A 20963-nucleotide genomic window follows, 5' to 3' on the forward strand; every position below is an offset into this window, starting at 1 on the left:
TTGCTATTTATTAATAAATATTCCTAATCAAGAACACATTAGGAATGGTGCCTACTATGAACTATTCAGACTGAGGGGTGAAAACATTCCTGAGACTGAGCTTAGTACAGTGAAAATATTAACTTTGCCTCGCATATGACTGCATTCTGTCCCTCCAAACATTGCTGTGAAAAGCCATTCAGAAATCACTCGAAAAGATTTGTTTCCAATTTGGCCACCATCAGCACCGACACCTTGGGGTTTTTGCTTATTTTTTCTTTCAATGTTTTGTGCTTGTAGTAAGTTAAATTTTGCTGTCTGCCAGACAACCACCAGTTTATCTCCCACCTCATCCCCATAGCAAACGTGGGGAGAAAATAAGATGAAATAGTCTGTGGGTCAAGGTAAAGACAGGGGGACCACTCACCAATTACTGACATCAGCAAAACTGAACTCAGGGAAGACCAACTTAATTTCAGAAAAAAAAAATAGAATAATATGGTGAGAAACAAAGACAAAAGACAAAACAAAACCACCTTCCCCAAACTCTGCTTTCTTCCAAAGCTGAACTTCACTCCTTCATTCCCAGCTCTTCTACCTCCTCTCCCTGTCCCCAAGCAGTGAAGAGGAATGGGGGCCATGGTCACTCCACATCCATTCTTTGGTGCTGCTCCTTCCCTCTCCCCCTTTGCCCTGCTCCTCCCTGGGCCCTTCCCACAGGGTTCAATCCTTCGGAGCCTGCTGCTGTGGTTTCCATCCATATTCTGTGGAACAGGCTGCTCCAGAGCAGGTCCCTCACTGGCCACAGCTCCTGCCAGAACAATTGCTCATCCATGGGCTCCCCGTGGCTGCAGCTCCTCCAAGGCAGGGCCCCTGCTCTGGGAGGAGGAGGGGCTCCATGGGGAGATGTTTTCTCCAGCATGCTCCTCCACAGCCTGCAGGGAAAGCTCTGGCACGTGTAGTGCTTCCTCACACTTCTTTTCTGACCTTGGTGTCTGCAGGTTATCTCCCACATTTTTTTTCAGTCCTTTCTCACAGCTGCTGCCCAGCGTTTTTTACCTTTTTTCTTAAATAATGTTTCCACTGAGACCCAGCAGTTTGTCTGAGGGTCTCAGCTTTGGGCAGCGGTGGGTTCCTTTCAGAACGAGATGGAAGGAGCTCTGTATGACACAGGGGCCACCCCCACAGCATCCTTCTAATTCCCACTGCCAAAGCCTTGCCACTGCACCAAACACAGCTCTATTCTGTGCTTTCCCACAGCCAGAAACCAGACCATGATTCCCCCACAAGAGGGGCACTGCTCCTCTAGTCAAGCTCTGCAAAACTGTCCCTCAAGCTAAATGCAAGATGTACTTGTTAGATAGAAGAGAACAGACAAATCACACTTGCATGCTAACTCCCCTCAAGCCCAAGTTAATCCTGAACTAGACAAATATGGTATTTCACTAAACTAAATAAATTTTTCCCTGCAGTCAAATATCTACTACTCTATCTTTAGGTAAATGACTGCAGAGAGGTTTGGTGAGGCAAAATAAAGAGGTCCTTGATCCTAATAGTGAACTCCAGAGATCACTGAACCCTTCTATCTCCTCTACTCAGTATTCAGTAGTCTTTTGCAACTTTTGTAAAAGATGGAGGAAAGCAAACCTTTTGTATGAAAGGAAACACAGTTTGCAGAGTTTCTCTGAGCCAGAAAGTGAGTCAGCAGTACGGAGTTAGAAGCTCAGAGCCACAAAATAGTATCCAGTTACTTCACTGCCACAGTCCAATATTTGGAAACAGTTTGTGACAGACCATAGATTCATTAATATTAATGATTATTTCAGGAATAAGTTATTCTGGAAATGAATAGAGACATCATCCAAAGCCACTACATGATTTGATTTATTAATGAACGATGTTCCTTAAAATTGGCACCACACAGCAGAAAATATTGACATCACTGAATGCAATTTTCACCTATCTCAGTTTTCACAGCAAGCTAAACTACTGAGATTAAAAATTGTGAAGTAGGAAAACACTATATTTTCCCTTATCAAAACAACAATCTTTACTCTTGAAAATATCTTAGCTACATATATGACAATGAGAAAGCTGTGATAAACTCTAAGCCCCACAAGGATACTTGCTGATACATAACTGAAGTGGTATGTTAATCACAATAAGACCTCTAAAAAACCTTGGGCATCAAGTCAAAAATATGCTTTGTACTTTGGTGGTAAACTTTTTTTTTTTACTTTCAATTAAGTAGCTTGTGCCTTTAGTTCAAACGCGATTTTCAGGGAAGAAGCACACTGAAATGATTGAGAATTATATTTCTGCCAGTTAGGAATTACCATATGAGGTTTTCTTCACATTCCATATTCAGAAATACCAGCATTTCCAAAATTGTGAATACCTACCTCTCTGCACACTTCACTGAAAAAAATTGCAGTTCAAATTCTAATATTCCTGCTTTTATCTTCCCTCCTCTGTAGGGAAGGGATTCATAATGTTTCCTACAGCATATTTCAAAAGAGTTCAGGAATTTAGACCATGGCTTTTCCTCTCTCCCTGCACAGAAAGGCTTTCTCCAGAAAGAATTGGAAGGTGCAAGAAAACTTCCAGGGGTTTATGAAAGGAAGGAAATGAAGTAATGATAAACTGCACACAGATGAAAGCTACTAGATTCTTCATTCTGGTAAAGAAGAAAGCAACTTTGCTCTGTTTGCAGAACATGAGCTGTGCCTGAGTCAACAAGGTCTCTTACTTCAGTGAAAATTCCTTTTTTGGTCACCAGAGAGTAGGACTTGGTGCATTGTTAGTAAGTGATGCAAAGCAACAGGCAAAAAGGGTCAGTGAAACAAGGAGGCAGCAAACGTGTTCCACACCTCCTGCACATCACTGCTCCCAGCCTTGTCTGCAGCAGCAACAGGTGCAGGTTAACTGATTTATGGGAAATAAAAGTAAAGCTAAAAATGCCAAGTGGAAAAATCTAGCTGCTTCTCCACATTCCTGCAGTAAAAAGCCCGTGTATTCAGTTTTTCTGTCTTGCTAGATAATGTACAGCACTTGTATAGAGTTTTCTAAAAGGTAGATAATGCAAAAGTTTTTCTGTATTGCATACAATATACAGCTGAAGTAAAAGCTATTCTTCTTAAGCATGCTGTAAAAAAAAAAAAAAAATCAAATCAAACTAGTTCCAACTCACTGAATGACAAACTCCTCCAGTTTGACTCAAAGCCAAAATTTTATTTCCAGAAAGAAGCTGGTACAGCAGAAAACATCACCTCCAAATACTAAGCCTGTGAAAGATCCAGATGCAATGAAACAATTTTAGACACAACTTCCAGGACACTCCTCCCATTTTGAGAAATTAACAAAGCTGAGCTACTTTAATGCAAAATGCAAACAGCTGAACAGAGGGAATTGCTCCAAGATGGAGACTGCTGCACACAGGAACTTCAGCAGCTCAAGTTTTAAGTGCTAAGCTGTTCAAGGAGCAGCTGCTTAAAAACACTGCACATTCATAGCAGTTAGCTTTTCAGAGCACTGCTGGATTCCCAGATAGTGCCACTGTAAACTGTGGTGTGTTAGTTCTCTAACAATTGCCTCTGGCTAAAGAAGGCTGGAATTTGGGATCTGCACTATTCAGACATGCACAAGCTTTTGTCCTACAGATGCTGAAGAAGCAATTCAAACAAAGCAACAATGAGCTATTCTGGTTGTTCTACCTTCTTTTAATGCTGGTGCTCCCACCATAGGCAACATAAATACTCATAGAAGCATTTAAGAGAATTTGCTTTCAAGAGGTGTGCTTGTTTTAATAGAATAAGTGGTCCTTAAAAGCAAAAAAATTAATTACTGTGTCCTTGTAAAGTCAGTTAAATGAATTCCTTGACAGGGAAAGGAAAGACTTTGGCCAACTATTAGCATGGCAACAATCATTTATGCAGAGGGTGTCAAGAAAAATACAGATAAAACAAAGAGGTTATATCAGAATGGAAGCGTTCTCATTACTCCCAGAATAGTTTATTGTTTTATTCTGAAGGACACCTGACAGTGCTGCAGGTTCCAGGCATTTTCTCCTGTGAGAAATTAGGAAAGAACAAGTCCTCCCCTTATCTGGAGCAGTATGCCCTCTGCCTCCTCCAGCAAATGCTCAGAAGTAGATGGGAAACAACAGGAATAAGGAAAAAAAGACAAAGCTTTTCTTAGCTGTCTATTTATTTGTAATACATCACTTAAGAGATGGGCAGAAACTGACCAAAATTGTATCCATCGGTCCCTTTAGCACGTGGGTTTAGGCTGCCTTTCCTCTCAGCAGTGATCTGAAAGATGCAGCTCCAACTGGCACAGCCACACTCACAGTGGGAAGGAAAAAATAAGCACATGGAGGTGAGATTTGCAGCTAAAGGCAAGAGCAATTTCCTGTGTACCAGTGACCTTTGGAGTGAACAGACCCAGTTAAGAGGTCAGAATAGACACCACCAACCATGATACTTCATCTTTTGCACCTTTCTGCTTCTCTTTTAGTAGATGAGGTCAGTGCAGTTGGTGCACACAGTTAATGGATTCCTGTCTCAGAGGCATGGCAACAACCGTGGGGTCCACAGTGGTCTTCTCCCTTTCACTCCCACGGATTTCTGTGCCCTACTTGTTCCCTCTCAACGAGAGCTTCTCTTACTAGGTGGCACCTACTGTCAGGACAGACATTTCCTGCATCTGATGTCACCTTAACAGCTTTCAGCCTTCCTGAAGTTCATGTGCAAGCAAACAACAACCTCAAAAGCTACACCTGTGAACAACCACAATTGGGCTTTTTTCCTTCACCAACATGAGTCTGCATTTTGACACAAGATGCCCAAGGGTACTTGTTCTCCACTTTTCCACATTGTTGAGGAAAAGCTTACTGAAAGCTGGGCACAGCAACAGTTCAATAAACTGCAGGAAGCATTACTTTGTCCTCTAATACAGCTTGTTTTGAGAGATCATAATCCCACAAATACTCACTTTAGAGCATACATGTATGTTATGTTACTCCAGACTAGACAGTGTCCTGCTGCTCTCCCCTGAACCCAAGGGTAACAAGATATCCAGCATCTCTTACATGTACCTCAAACCCAAGTTGACACTTAGTGTCATCTTGTAACAGTAAAAACTGCAGAAGTGGTGGTTTTAAACCCGGAAAAAAAGCTTCAGCAGGTTGTTTATAAGCCATGTTCACAAAATTACAGCAGATTATTCAATGCTCAGGCAGAACTGGGCATCAGATTCATTAAGAAAATGTATCAGGTTCTTCCACTGTGTGAGCTGTAATAACCCAAACATCCTGAAGATTTGGAAAAGAGATATCAAGAACTATAATGAAAAGGATTTATTTGTTTTTAAGGGATGTAAAGCTAAATTTTAACCTTCTGCTTAGTGATTGCACAATCTCCAATTAGACTTCATGAGAAGAGTCAGTCACTGAAGTAAGACTGAAGTTGCACTAAGTAGTTCCATTGTCAGCAGGAGTAAATAGGTACACTTCACCTCAATGTCAGCCTCACACTAATCCCAGCACTGTTAAGGATTAAAACTAACAAATAAACAAACAAACCCCATAGTCCCCTCCATGCCCTCACCTTACAGCCCAGTCTGTTCATAATGCAAATAGATAGCCATGAAAAACAAAAAAATAACTACACAAAAACCCCAATGTCCTGATTGGTGCAAAAAATATTCCATTGGTTACAAAGCATTAAAGTTTCCAAGTATACTTCTTCTTAATTTTGAATGTCTGGAACAAAAACCTGCCCTCTCTCTCCTCTTGCCAGATTAGACACCCATCTTTTTGCGGTGTTAAGAGCCTGTGAACACCCAACACTTCATGACTAAGGCCTACAAGCACCCCCAAACAGGATAAATGTTAGTTCACATTAGTGCACACCCCTGCTATAACACTGTTACAATCAGAGCTGGGCAGGACAATGGCTGTGAGCAAAGGATTCGACACCAGGAGCGCAGCTGTGGTCACTACTCCCGCCTGGATCTCATGCACATTTCTTCTTCATCATATTCACCCATCAACTGCAGCATGTATGTTCCAGTGTAGAGCAGAAACTGTCCAGTTATTTGTGCTGCATGGGATAGTAGCTGAAGCACTTTCCTGGAAGAGAAGTAATTTGTTTAAGAAAAAATCACCAGCAAGATGACATTGTCCCTTTCTACCCACACTATGATTAGTTAAGTCAATATATTTAAAAACCCCTCTTATTCCTTCTCACTTCTGAGGAGATTGTCATTTTTGTACCTTCTTTAGAGAAAATACTTGATGGTCAAAAAACTATTGACATATTGGCAGGACTAGAAATCACATTCAACAAAGCAGACTGACATCCCGCTAGATGCGGACAGGCCTTCTGCAGAGCCACCACTCAAACCATCACACAAGTAAACAGCTTTGATTGTTGTTTGATTTGTTGCCTGGGAGCAGCATTCCTGCAGCATAAACTCACCTCATGTCTCACCTTTGTCATTCACTAATACAATCCTGTATGTACCTGCAAGCCACACACCAAACCTGATTAGAGCTGAAGCCGAACAGTCACATTACAGTGGGTACTCAAAAGCAAAACAGGTGAAGCAGGAAAATTACTGCTGTCCAAGCTGCAAGTTTAAGAATTCTCAGTTCACAGCTACTTTGTTTTCTACAAATTTGGTAAAATCAGCTTTCAAGTACATAGTGGTGTGTAAGAATCAGTACAAATCCATAAGATAACATCAGGCAAGCATCAGAGGTTTACAATGTAAACTGTCGATCTTCACAGGGGAAGAGATAATCATATTTGAATGGTCATTTATTCAGCTTAGTTGTAACTGCATCTTCCATTCTGCAAGAAACAACAAGGACAGAGTAGTACTAAGGGCTACATTTTGAGTCTCACCCCCCAGAAGTTAGGAGGGCACTCAAGAATGATGCTGAGGCATTGGGAAGCAGTACAAAAAACCTGCAACCATTCCAAAACTGGAATGGGATCAGTTTCTGAAGATTCAGAAACCAGATCAGCCTCTCTTCTGAAGAAAAAAAAAGATTTTCTGAATTCTTGTCTAAGAAAACACACAGCTGTGAACCCTCTGCTTCTATTCACTTGTCCTTTGAGCTTAAGCAGAGAAGGAAAAAATCTTCCTACAAATTAATTTTAACCCCGTCATGAAAGCCTTGCAGTTGAAATCCAATGCCTCAGCACAGCAGAATATCCTGTACTTAGAGCCTGTGAAGCCTGTTCAGAACACTGTACCCTTATTCATGCTTCCCACACGTGCCACTGCAGCCTGTTCTTCCTTCAGCACACAGAGGAGGCCAAGGAGCTTTGCAGTTGCAAGGAAAGCTGCACCTGGTGCTGGGCTTTGAGCAGCTGCAGTGTGTCACTCGCACACAGGGGCAGTTGCCACTTGAGCCACGGAGCAAGTGATTTGTTGAACTCGACATCTGATCCTTCAGTGGGACACCACAGGGAAACACCACCAGGGGAAATGCACTAATCAGACCTGGCAGGCTCCCAGCCCCTCCCATCTGAACAGCTGCAGCATTTTTCAGTCCTTTCCCTCCACACTCAGCATGTGGGCAGAGGGCATCAGAGTTGGCAATCTGGAACTCATTAGCAGAGGGACTGCACCAGGGTCCTGACATCCTCTGTCTCTGATTTCAACAGCAAGTTGAGACAGGCCATGTCACTGTTGTGTTCAAGGGTACCCAAGGTTATGTTTTCTGTCACTCTGTTCTTTGCTAGCAGAGTGCCACCCCACCCTGACAGTGACACCTCCCTTACAGCTCTACTCTGTAACATAGCAGAGCTTCCAGAAGAACTCCACAGCTACTTCAGCTGCTTGCCAGCACTGCTCCTTTCTCACCAGCTGCCCTGTCTTGGCAGGGAGGCACAATTGTCACTTCAAACTCTCCTTAGCAGCACAAGTCCCAGTGCTGATACTCAGTTCCATAGCAGGCAGGCAGAGATCAGAGTTTGTTTTGGCTCAAGAGAGTTTGACAAACGTAAGAACTGGAGGAATGCAGCTGTCCAAAGGCAAACCTCTGCTTTGAATGAAATCTATGTTACAGGTGGGTGTAGCATGTAGCTGGATAATCATTCCATCCTGACCAGAGAGGACTCTTGTCTCCAGCCACCAGCTGTAGCGTGAAAGCTCAAGGACCACCCCAGTAGAGTGGAGAGGTCAGTGAGACTGAAGGACAGGCAAGAAGATCAGCATTACAGCACTAATCAGCACACCTGCTCCAGGAGAGAAAGGACTGCTTAAAGACTTCATCTAAAGGCCACATGTCACTCAGGACAAGTCCAAACTTCACTGATGACATATGCATCTGTCTGTCAGGTCTGGTCCTCAAGTGATAAAATGCAGCACACCATTGTGTCTCAACCAGAACTCTAAAAGTCAGGTAGAGAAACTTGGGGTTGCAGCTTAACAGCTGTGAAAGCACAGCACCTCTGGGAAGGGGTCTGAACTCAGGCGCCTCCTTGAGCCAGGGCAGCTGATCTTGACAAGGCACCAACTTTCAACTCATTGCTGAAAACAGTGAACTGGACAGGTATTATTTTGCTCTGAATAAGACCACTTTTCCCAACAGGCAGATCTACCAGCCCACAGTAGATCAGTCCTGCAGGAGACAGAGGTCCTTGCTCCCTTAGCAAGCCCAGAGACCACACCAGCTGGCAGAAGAACAGTGATATCAGAGTCTTACTGCAGATGACAAATCCACATTAGGAGCACAGAGTGTCATCTCTCCTCCATTTTCCTTTGCCTCCCTGTAGCTCTAGTGGTGAATCTGGCAAACAGGAGCTGCAATGTCTGAGCAAGCTTTAAGACCCCTGACTTAGATCTCAAATTCCTTTCATTTCATCCCCTTGAAGTCTCCTCTTCAAAGAGCTTCTTTCCCCAGCCTCCTGCATTCTTCAGACAAACAAGTCAAGGAAATGTGAGGAAATTCTCTCAGCAGAACAAAGAAACTGTACTTACACCCTTTCAGTAAATACAATAAATTGGCCAGTAGGTAAGAAATAACAAAAATCCTGATTTTTTCCACAGAACCAGTGCTCCACTAAACCAATGGCAAACACAGATTTTTACATTAGCATGTACACCTGCCCAGTAGTGGAAACACACTCACCGTAATACACTTTTGGCTCCCATGCATTTGATGTCATATGAGATAGAGTAGATCTCATAGAAGGTTGCCTTGATGTTTAAGCAGCCAATAAAATCCTTAGGGTTCAGTTTGTACAGGTCAAATGTGATGTTAGCTACTCCCATTTTCTTCTTTTTTCTCACAGCCACAACTCCATTTTTTGTCTGATTTAAAAAGAAAGAGACAGTTTGTACCACGACACAGGAAACTACAGCCAGACAATTGTTAACAGTGCATATCTTCAGAAGCACCCTTGCTTACTCCAGTCTTGGGGCTAGTTCTTGGTCAAGTCTAAACTAGAATTAAAAGCACTGGCACTCAGAAAAGGAGGTCTGTAGCTCATGTATTGTTTTTCAAGTCCTGAAAGGCTTCTGGACTTTTTCAAACAGACACTAAAATTCTAGAGTGACAGAGCATCTCCTTAATATTTATTTTCTGTAGTAGGGCCTCTTCAGAGTACACTGAAGCCACAGGTAATTCCTGCTATTTATTTATCCTGGTACATTCTGGCTTCTCTCTGAGGCAGCAAGGTTAGGCCACCAAATAACCAGGATGACATTAGGCCCTTCTGCTTAGTCAGGAACACAATACTGATGAGCACTCTTGGAGACAGCTACACAGATGACATCTGTGAAAAGTCAGGGCATGCATTTCAAAACCTGGCTCACAACATCTTTATTCCTACTAAAAAGAAACACAGGGAGGGAACCACTGCTGATTAGGCCAAGGGTTTAATAATGAGATTTTCAGAGGAAAAGCAAAGGAGAGAGAGCATAGAAAAACTCTCATCTTCCACCTTAAGTGCACCCTCCTTTTTTGCAAGCAGTCCTTGTCTGCTGCAGGGTGTGTGCTTCAACAAAGGAAAGCCAAAAAGAAAATAGCAAAGAGAACCCATATTCACAGAGACATCTAGTGGATACACGGGATCCTCTGCTCAGCACATTCCTCTCAAGGTTACCGGCCTGGCAGCTGCCAGGCTGTTTTCTGCAGGCTAAATGAAGCAATGAAGTTGTGTAAGACTGGGTCTTTCTGTACCTGACACCCCAGCCCTCAGACAGTGTCACGATAAGTCAGACAAAGTTAAACACAGCAGTTCATCATTAGCCAGCAATGTTATGCCTGTTTTACTTTGATAAGTCCAGCCACAGGGTCCCCTATCAACAACAGCTCTGGGCATGTACGAGCAGTTGGTGTGCTTGGAAGCATCTCCCACAGCCCTCCCCAGCAGCACCCAGAATATTTGGATAAAGCAGGACAGGGCTGGTACTACACTCCAGGTGACTGGTGAGGCTGTGACAATCCCTCTGTTGTCACTCAGCACATTCTGAAGAGGGGCTGCCTCCACACTGCAATGCCAGACAGGAGACAGGGGGAAGGAGCAAGGTGGAGTCACACCCTGGCTGCAACTCCTTTCCTGCCCTTGGAGCTTGTGCCCCAGGTGCAGAGCTTGAAAAACCAGTGAGGTATTTGGGGGAAAAACACAAAGGCTGCCCTCACTGCAACAGGAGACTGGGAAAACAGGGCCACATGATTGAGCTGTATGTGTGCAGGCACAGAAATTGTGTCCCTGCTTACACGCAGCTCTGCAGCTGGTAGAAAAAATTCTGATGCCAGCTTTACAGCAACAACCATCTCATGGAAAAACATTTAGGAGCTTGACTCTATGTTATTAATGTACAGATGACTATTTCCCCATAAAAGAACTAATTGAATACTGAATTAATATGATTAGAAGGCTAAAGCAAGCCAGTTTTAATAGCTCTTAAAATCTTGAAGCATGCAGACTAACATTAGGTTCTGATGCCAACTTCTGGCTATTTGCAAAATCAAACAAGGCTTTTTTTAACTATCATTAACTATTACTGCCTTCAGATGGCAGAACTTGCTTTATATTACTTTGTTTGAGCATTTTTACAGTCTAAATCTAATCTTTAAAGACACTGTATTTTTTGTACTTCACGGAGTCAAAGTCCTAATTTTCTTTAGGTTACAAAAAGGCTCAAGAACAAATATTTCTGAGCTTCTCCAAAAGCAGGGGATTTTCCCTGCAAGTCTTTTCAGTTTAAATGTTTTACTTCAATTTCTGGTGGATTTTGCCAACAGATCTATGTCCAGACAAGGGACAATAAGAAATATGAACTTGATTTTTCATCCAAGAAGTCTCAACAAGGAGTTTACATCGTACCTCTTCAGAGGAATTTTTCTTCCTCTTCTTCCCTCTTTCCAACAGTTTTAGAAGCCACAAACATTTCTCCATCCATTTCTACTCAAACGAGGAAGAAGCAGCCAATACTTACTGGGGTCCATTTCTGTCCATTTTCTAGAACCATGAAGTGTGTATTGTCATCCAGGGACTTGAAGAACTCTTCTGTGTCCACAACTGTGCCATCTTCCTCCAAAACCAGAGTAACTATTCCAGCAGTTATAACAAAGGCGTCCAAAGTCTGAAAAAAAAAATACAGGGAACTTTAGCATTCTAAAGAATAATTTCATATTGAGACTCACTTATCTGAAATACTTCCCTAGTGATGGTTTTTTTAGAAAAACAAGAGTCTGTGGGCTGTCCTTCTGGGATACTCACAGGTATTTCCCTGTGAGCTTCAGTCAGAGTGTTTGCTGTACCTTGCTGAGGAGCTCCTGCAGGCTGCTGGCAACAATTCCCTTCCTGCTGCTTCGGGAGGCGTTGGACACACGGAAAGGGCGCCCTGCGGGCATGAGAGGAGGGAACAGGGTCTGTTTTGTTACCGCTCCTACTGATGCTCCCATGGATATGAAAGATCTAAGACAAATAAAAATGCAGAGTTACAAAAACAGTCACGGCAAGTACTGCAAGAAGGAGGAAGACTGTTGACATAATCACGTTATACAAGTAATCCACAGATCACCTCAAGACTCTTGGACTTAACTTCAAAACTAAATACTGCACTGCCCTACAGATACGTTATATCTGTACTCTCTCTTGCCCATGACATTTGGAAAGACTTTTAAAATTAATACAATTTCAAGCAGGCACCTCTAGCTTGGCTGACATCAAGGACACAATCACAGTGAAGCTGATGGGTTGTAAAACTGAATTTAAAAAGCAGCAGCTCTTACTGCATTCAGTCACTTAGCTCATTCTCTTAATTTACAAGATAAACACTCAGTGAGATACATAATTAGTTGAAAGCAGTCTTGTGTGTTAAGACATGGGTTTGTTTTAGGAAGACTGAACAAATGACCCATACTGAAAACACCCATTGGCAGAATGCAAGCAGAGCTTTGTGATACAGCTACACTTGACTTCAAAGAGTCAAGGCATTTATTTGTAAATTGTATCTGCAGTCTATAAAACTCCATCTGGTTTTGGAAAACACAAAATAAGAGACTTGAATGAGAAGGAGTTAAATGCAAGCAAAGTTAATATCCAGGTACATGAATACATAGTCTGGGAGCAAGCTGCCAGCAAGGCTGGAAGAATTAAATCACTTTAAGAAAGAGATTTAAAGTTTTTCAGGGCAATTACATATTTACCTTTGGTAAACCAAGCACACAACACCAGTAACAGCCTATTCCCCCACCAATGTACAGATCTGCTCTCATCTACACCTAGTGACAATTTTTTCTGCCAAATGATAATGGCTAAGTCAATACTCAGCGTGCCAGAAATGGCATTATGTCTGACACCTGGGAAGGACTGATTGTTAAGCCTTTTAAAGGGAGGCAATATTTTCTCCCACACTCCTGGACTTTACCCTCTGGATATGCCTTTGGCTCCTTCATTCTGAATTGCTCAAGGGTGGGAAAGGGATGTGTCCCCATTGTGCTCTCCCACATAGGTGTAAAAAGTCAACTTTATGTGGTAAAATCTATTCTCTTTCAATGAGGGCAGAGTGAACTGCCAGCCTTTATCTGCAGCCAGAGAGTAAATACAGGACTTCATAGAACAACATACAATGAGAAGGAATAAAGTTACTCAACTTATGTTGATGTCCTTCTTATGCAAATCCACACCAACCATGCAGAATAAGTATCTTTTCCACACCTCTTATGTGGTCTATAAGCATATTTTTGGAATGCACAGAATGTAATTTTTGTGCCTGAGCAGATTCAGACTTCAGTAAATAATTTGTTTACCAATCCAATTCTGAACCACTCTTCTGGGCTATCACCTTTCCTCTGAACAATAAGTTTATACCTTCCACAAAAACTCCTTGGCATTATTGGAGCTTTAATTGTTTTTAAAGGAGGAGAACATTCAGCAGTTCTGTTCCAGCTCATGCTTTTGTTGCTAGTTCTGGCTATACAGTGGCTCTCACATTTGGCATTTACACACACAGGGCTGATGGAAACCTCTGTCCTTATTGTGGCAAACCTGGAAAGGATGAGCAGCCAGCCTGGCCTTCAGGAAACAAGCACTGTTTCATATTAAAGAGCTAATAAGCACTGTTCCTCCTGGAAAAGTGGACGAGGACATGGGGACAGCAGCACTGTCAAGGGCACTGAAGCCTCACAGAAAGGAAGGCTGCTGGGGCAGGCCCTGTTTGCCAATCTCTCTGCTGACTAATTAATGGGCCCCCAGCCACCCTGCTGCTCATGGGCAGCTCACATTCTGAATCACTGAGTCTTTCCCTCAGGAAGGAAGGAAGCCTGCTCATCTACTCTGGGGCTGGTGACATCACTTCACAGGGCATCCTGATGGCAAAAAGGGCAGCACTAGGGTTTCAAGAGCCTTCACAGCTGATTACACCTCATCGCCTCCCACAAATTTGAAAACTTGCGTGTAGAATAGTAACCTGAGTGATATACCTGTGAGTACTCCAATCTTTTTTTTCTTTTTTTGTGAGGACAGTCAATATCAGTCCCATTGAAAAGTTTTCTTTCCCACTACTTAAGCCAAGCTGTCATTCACACAAGACAAAGCAATAGGGTAACAGCCAAAACATACGGGCTGACAAAGAATGAGAAATGTTAGGGACACAGCCCATGGGCAGGACTTGAGCTAACAGGGTCCACCCCAGCCAACTCTACGAGCTGTACTCCGAAGCTCTGAGCAGAAGTTTCCCAAGGAGTCAGGATCAGCCACCCCACACTGCTGCCCAGTTCTGTTAAAGTCAGAGCAATAAAAACAAACAGATCAACAGATCAGGGCTTATATTATCACCACCAGACAGTCACTGAACAGGAAAGATCTTAAGAAGTTATTTAACAGTGGTGACATTTCACCTACACATTGATAAAACCTGTCAATATCATCTTTAAACTAAGCCTGCCTATGAAGAAGTGAGTCTGGGCTCCAGGGCAGGCTGAGGTTTCAGCTAATGAGGAGACAAAAGGCGGGATGATGAAAAGCAGCAAGACAAACAGAGTGAGAACCCTTCCATTTCTGGGCCTATTGCTGAAAGCTTGTTTCTATTTTGTGTGCCACTCTCTTTCCTAGATCATAGGATTAAACAGACCAGCCTACATTCAGAGCTCTTAGAAAGATCCATTCTTGTTGTAGCTGTCCTCAAAACACAGACAAACTAATTCCTGGTACAGAGAATTCCTCTGTTAGACTAGACCAAAAATAATTTCCTATTAAAAGCTGATCAAGCTAAGTCATAAAACAAGTGGTGGAAAGGAGTGAAGGTGCAGTCAGTTTTACTAGAAAGTTGAGTGACAGGTTAAATACAGACAAATCCACTATTGTTTTATTAATCTTTAAAGGATCAAGTCATAGCTCTTCTCTAAAGGAAGAAGGAATCCCACGTCTGTGGAGAATACAAAAATATTTTATAATTGGAAGATCAAATACCTTAAAACCCTAGCATCTTATCCAGTTTGTTTTGGAAAACTACAATCTGCTAGAGAGGGCTTCACAAATGCTGCCACAAGCATTCACTCCAGTGTCAAATCTGGTGGGAGAGACGAATTAATTCTTTATGAGGACACAGGGATTAAAAGCCTGCCTTGAGCCCTGCACACATATTTCACTCTTTATCTTTGTTTGCAATATGCCCCATATGTTTGTCTAAGAATGTGGTGCAATGATCTTCAGCCTCGCTCAGAAAAACCAGCGTTGCACAACACGCTCCAGGACACGGCACGGATTGATTTTAGGTTAGGGTTCACTGGCAACCACAGCAGCACTAACAGCCAGGCAAAACAACAGAAAACAAAAATCCCAAAACAAAATAGAAAAAGGTTGGAAGTTAGTTAGTCAGGAGATTTGGGGTTCAAGTCGCAGCGTGGTTTTCCTGCTCGAACACGAGCTGTGGAGCCGCCACAAGCACAGCGGATGGGTGTCCGAGCAGCGCACGGAGCTGCGCTGCCCCGGCTGGCTCGGTGACAGCATCACCGGGATTGCGGTCAGCAGCCCCGGGCGCCGAGAGGCCACTACGCCTCAAAGGCAGGTAGGGCTCCTGCCTGTGCGTCCCTCAGCAGGGCTTCAGCCGGCTGCAAGGCTGCGACACCGTCCCGACCTGCTTCTCCCACGCAGCGTCCATCGGGGTTAATCCCGCACAGCCCCGCCCGCCCCGGCTGCCCTCGCACCGCGCCCTCCGCTCCGCCGCAGCCACCGAGGGCAGCCCGAGCCCACCGAGGGCAGCCCGGCCCCGGGCACCGCCGGCAGCCGGAACCACCGGCCGGCGTGGAGAAAGGGATGGAGAACCGGGCATGGAGCAGGGGCGGGAGCGTGCCCTCACTCACCGCAGCAGCGATCCCACGCAATCCCGTGCCACCTCCATGGCCCGCCCGAGCGCGGGGCAGCGCCGGTCACGGCCCTTAAGTGCGGCGGGCGCGGCTCCTCCTCCGGCCCCGGCCCCTCCCTGCCCGCCTTCCCCCGGCCGCGCCGGGAACCGAGCCCCGGGACAGAGCCTGTCCGCTGCCGCAGGAATGCAGCAGCAGGTGCCACGGAGCGCTTTGGTTTGGGAAGGGACGTTTCTTCAGGAAGCGCCTTGTGGTTTACCTGGGATAGGAGAGGAGAGGTTTTGCTCAGCGTGCGGGGGATGCTCCGCACGTTTGCTGCTTACAGCTCATGGAACAAGGCAAGCCAATCTCATTTGCGGCCGCCCGGCATTAGGGCAAATCAGCAGATTAAGTGTCTCAGCTGCTGATTTTAGGGCCTGTGATTAAGCTTAGAGCTCGGATTAATGCGTACAGTAGTGGAGTATTTACTGCTACTCCTACGGGCGGGGGAGCAGTGGCTCCTGTTCACTACACAGGAGCAAAGGCAGCGTTTCCTGTTCACATGGACACAAGTCCTGCACCGTCTTTTCGGGCTCTGGAACCAGGTTCTGTCACTTACAGCTGTCCAGCAATTATTGTACAGGAAAAATAGAGCCAGGAGCATCAGAACCTGCCCCGGGCAACAGCCTGACCCTAGGGCCAGGATCTGTACAGGAAACCTTGCCACTGCTGATCAGGGAACGACTCCAGAAGCCCTTACCACCAGCACCCAGGGCCAGAAATAATCAATTACTTGGTTGCCTGAATTGCTTTTCCTGTTTAGGGTAGAAAGGACCACTCAAGATACCCCTTGTAGTCCAGGTTTCTTTAGCAGGTGGTCTGACACCTGCTAGATGTTTTCTTCAGTCCTCAGATTTAAGGCCTTTACCAGCTATTAAGAATTCAACTTTTTTGGTCCAGGGCAAATTGCTTTCTTGGATGACATCTCCTCTCCAGCCTGATGAACAAATAGCTTCTTTCCTCAGAGCACACTCTAGACCAAGAAACTTGCTGTTAGCCCTGGGAAGGTAAGGCCAGACTTTTATCTCTTCCTCCTCAAGCTGCTTGGTCTTGCACGTGTTGTAGGGATCCTTCTCATATGTTAACCCCTTTTCCCCCTTGTTTCCTATGGCATTGAGTTTTGTTACTCTCCTGCAATTAGTCCCTGACAACATGTCATAGAGAGCAGGCAGTGAGGGGCAGTACATAATTCTTGAGCACTGCCCTCCAAACAGCCAGTTTTCCCCTGGATCTGTATCTTGTGGTGGATTGTGGGGCACAGCTGCTGTTGAGTCTGAAAAGTGATGCATTTTTAAGGAGTTCTTGGCAACAGTTTGTCCACTGTCACAAACTTGTGTGTACACTGCAGCTTTTCCTGCTGTGGAGGGAGAAAAGGAAGAAGGTGTTTTGTCAGGTTGTCTGTCTCCTCCCTTGTCTGTGGAAAGGAAGGGAGAGTGCCCCTTAGAAATCTTATGGAAATTGCATAACTTCAGGGATTTTTCTGAACAGGCTGGGATACAGATGTCTGGAGGAGGTGGACATTTTGGTCCTGCAGAAGCTCAGTTTTTCTCTGGTTACCTGGCCGTCCCCAAAGTTCTCTGCAGAGAATTCCAACCAGCACAGCCACTGCTCAGCAGCCCCAGGGCGCATGCCAGGCCTGCCACAGCTCTGTGCTCTGCAAGGACAAGCTCCTCCAGCAGCATTAGTGCTTCAATTTGCATTAGTTGTTGTAACTAATGCAAACACAGATGCCTAACTAATGCAAACATAGATGTACAAGAGTAACAGGAAAAACATGTCCTTTTAAAGACTGTCCTCATCTGAGAAGGAGAGAAGGGTATTGCCTGCTGCACAAATACTCCTTACTCCTTTTTTTTTTCCTTTTTTCTTTTTTTTTTCTTTTTTTTTCTTTTTTCCTTTACTGCAAGGAGCAGTAAAACCATCAGAGGGGTCAAGTCACTGACCTAGCAGCTGGGCTCCTGAGAAAGAAGAGTCTTTGAACAGTAGCAAGACAGGACACAGATGGGATTTGCACAAAACCTACTGAGGAGGAATACGAACCAGGAGCAGGTGCCAAAACTGGTAGGCCAGGGCAATCAAATGAGAGGTCATTAAAAACTGATGTGACAAGACAACACCCAGTATAAAGACAATAGCTGTAAGAGGTAGACTCTTTCCACTCTTTTACAGGGAGAGAAAACAAACTGCAGGCTGAGGTGAGGAGGCCACAAAACTTGACAACATTTGCTTCAGTCACATCACTGAAGATATTGATCATGCAGGGGACAAAGTACATGGCTGATACTGAAGGAAGTGAATACTACAGGTGGAGTTAATAAGGATGCTAATCCCTCTTGCTAAATTACTCATTTACTGTCCCCTTGCTGAGTGCAGTGACTGCCTCCACGGGTGTTACTTTTCCACTGCAGTTCAGGTCAAACAAGTTTGGTTAAGTAACTCCTCACAGGGGTCATATTGCTATGGAAAAAGGTTTGCATCTGGCATGTTTAACAGGCAGGAGGAGGCCCCTGAAGTAGTTTTGCGTGCAGCTTCACATTGATGAGCTTGCAGTATCAGGCCAGCTTTTCCTTATTGCCCTTTGAGAAAATAATGTCAGATTGGAACAAACTCAGAGCAAAGTGGGAATGATCTGACATGCAGAAAAACATGGTATATGGGCTATGTAGTTTGGGAATTGGGAAGATTGAGTGGAGATACCAATCATGGACTTAAATGATTTTAAAGAAGTCTCTGAAGAGGAATGGAATAACATTTTTTATGTCTACAGGGGCTTAACCTGTAGGAAAGGAGAATTAGATTGTCCATTAAGAAACATTTCACCTCTAAGGTGACTGGTAAGTGCTGGGCTCAATTGCTGACTGAAGATGTGAAGTCAATTAGACAATGACATTTCTTGGGCCAGTGGTAAAATAACACAAAGGACAAGTCCAGACACTAAGGATCAATTTGGACATTCCTTCTGTTTCTCAAGGCTCTGACAAATAATACGAATGAGATGAATGCAGAATAAAGTGCATTAATAAGGTAAATGAATGAGGAGTTACCTCACCTTCCTTGGCCCAAGAGGGGAGTAAAAGAAGTGAACAGACACATTTACAGCAGTGTTAGCAACAAAGGTAGCAAGATTAGAAAGGTTGGCTTAAATTTGTAAAAGCTTCTGTTCAGCTTTCTGGCCTTCTATTCAGCTTTCTGGCTTTTCCTGCTTTCAGTTAAGTCTGGTCCTGATTTCTATCAGAAGCACTCTTGTGATCACCCCTAAGCAAATTTGTTTCTTCGCTTTCCATAGAGAACCAACTTTCTATTCTTCACTATGTCCTCAAAATAACAATATTTGCTTCTAAACTGCTTTTACTGCTCAGCAGATTTCTATCTCCACTGCCTCTGGTTGTGTTTTGTTTATGTCAGGCTGTTTATGTTAAAGATTTGCTTGTTCATTCTTAATATTTGTGCTAACCAATACTGCACCATCCTTTAAAGTTTTAAAGAACAAATTAGACAAGCATCCATCAAAAGAGGTTAATAAACAGCAGATTATTTTGAGAAAAGTTTATGGAATAGATTTAATGAAGTTGCTTTTTGTTGTTTTCCATCTTTTTCAGAATCTTTGCGGGTGAAACCATATTTTGTGAGGTAAAGTTCTAACAGCTTTGCAGGCTCCGAGTTTTTCTCAGCTGTACAGAGGGCATGAGGCTCCTCCTAAAGGTGATATCGCTGCTCTGCACGGCTATGTAGAAGAAGATGGGAAATTTTTTTGGTACTGACTAAAATCCTCTGAAATTTGCTGGAAATGGTTCTGTGGCCAGCAAAGATCCCGATGCTGAAAGCTCTGTTTGAACTAAAATCTAACCTTTCACTGCAGTGAATTATCTGGACCAGAAAAAACTTGTTCTTTATTCTGAGATTTAATGGGTATTTTGTTTAATTTTGTTCCTTTTGGTTTTCAATGATTTTAACAGTAGGATCAAGAGAGTGTTGGCGGGTGGGCACAACTTAGGAACACTCAGGAAAAACTGCCCTGTCAAGAGTGTCTCAGTGCTGTGAAATTCTTTGACACACAAATTTAAATTTGGAGGCATTATAGCTGGAAGGAGTATTAAAATCCCAATGTCAGGCTTTGGCCTCCTTCACCCCCTTTGCAATAATGCACATCTGAATGAAATGCACATATTTGTGGGCAGCATTTAGCTGAAAGCTGGCTTATGGAGAGCATCCCTGTGACAGCAGTAATGAAAACCAGAAATATTGCCCAGGCGATTTTTGAAGATAATGAACTGGAAACTTATTATTTGTTTATTCTGATGATGCCAAGAATAATCTCAAATATTTTATTTTATATTTCAAAAGCTGGAACTCCAAATATGTATAAGTTCTAAGTAAAACTAAATAACTTTTTTGTTTTCATTAATTTCTAGTATCTTTACTATTTCTTATTGCTTAGTGATACTCCCCACAGGAAGAAAAAAATATTCAAGAAGAAATATGAATTTTTATTATACAAGCATTGAAATTTTCTTTTATGAGGCTTTTCATCACAAAATGAGAGGCTGTCAGCTATGGAATTGTCCCATAGCTGCACAGCATGTGATGGTTTCTATAGCAGGGCTTAAAGAGCTCCAGACTCCAGGCAGCTCTCCAGAACTACTGGGCCTCAGATTGAACTGTGAGCTCATGCTTCTTTGGTAGCTGCACTAATGAATCGAAATTAGATTAAAAACTCTTCTTGGACAAGGAGCATCTTTATGTCTTACATGGCCTTCTTTCATAGTTTAAAAATAATAATTATTGTACTTCAGTGTTGTCCAAAACAAAGACTAAGGCAGTAATAGTCAGACAGGTTAATGGGTGACTTTCCTGAGGTCCCACTGCATTTGAATCCAGGTGTTTCTGCCTATTATGGGTTCACCTGAGAGCTTGAGCAGTCATTTTTAAGGCATGCAAGAACAGGAATTAGATTCATAAATGCCACACAGTAATCTATGTGCATGTGAAACTTCCAAAGCAGCTCCACTAGGAAATTTTTAAGGATCACAGATTAAAACAGACTGAGAAAAATATTGCTATGACTTACTTTAGATTCTACTCAGGTATTTTGCTCTTTAGACAAAAACATTCT

General features: G+C 43.4%; 1 protein-coding gene and 1 long non-coding RNA gene across 2 annotated transcripts; one reads left to right on the forward strand and one right to left on the reverse strand.

The window, feature by feature from the left end:
- Nucleotides 1-1841: 1841 nt before the first annotated feature.
- CIDEA (cell death inducing DFFA like effector a) lies at nucleotides 1842-15890 on the reverse strand. The gene is made up of 5 exons (XM_063165829.1): nucleotides 15812-15890; nucleotides 11765-11921; nucleotides 11440-11586; nucleotides 9125-9306; nucleotides 1842-6109 (listed from the first exon to the last, which is right to left on the reverse strand). Exons 1-5 carry the CDS (start codon nucleotides 15847-15849, stop codon nucleotides 5977-5979), a joined length of 657 nt encoding a protein of 218 aa, XP_063021899.1. The 5' UTR covers nucleotides 15850-15890; the 3' UTR covers nucleotides 1842-5976.
- An 864-nt stretch (nucleotides 15891-16754) lies between these two features.
- Nucleotides 16755-19757, forward strand: LOC134430166 (uncharacterized). The gene is made up of 3 exons (XR_010030757.1): nucleotides 16755-16857; nucleotides 18618-18684; nucleotides 19450-19757. It is a non-coding gene; the product is annotated as an uncharacterized LOC134430166 (long non-coding RNA).
- Nucleotides 19758-20963: the final 1206 nt, after the last annotated feature.

This window comes from Melospiza melodia, chromosome 1, assembly GCF_035770615.1.
Source record: "Melospiza melodia melodia isolate bMelMel2 chromosome 1, bMelMel2.pri, whole genome shotgun sequence".
Taxonomy (NCBI): Eukaryota; Metazoa; Chordata; class Aves; order Passeriformes; family Passerellidae; genus Melospiza; species Melospiza melodia.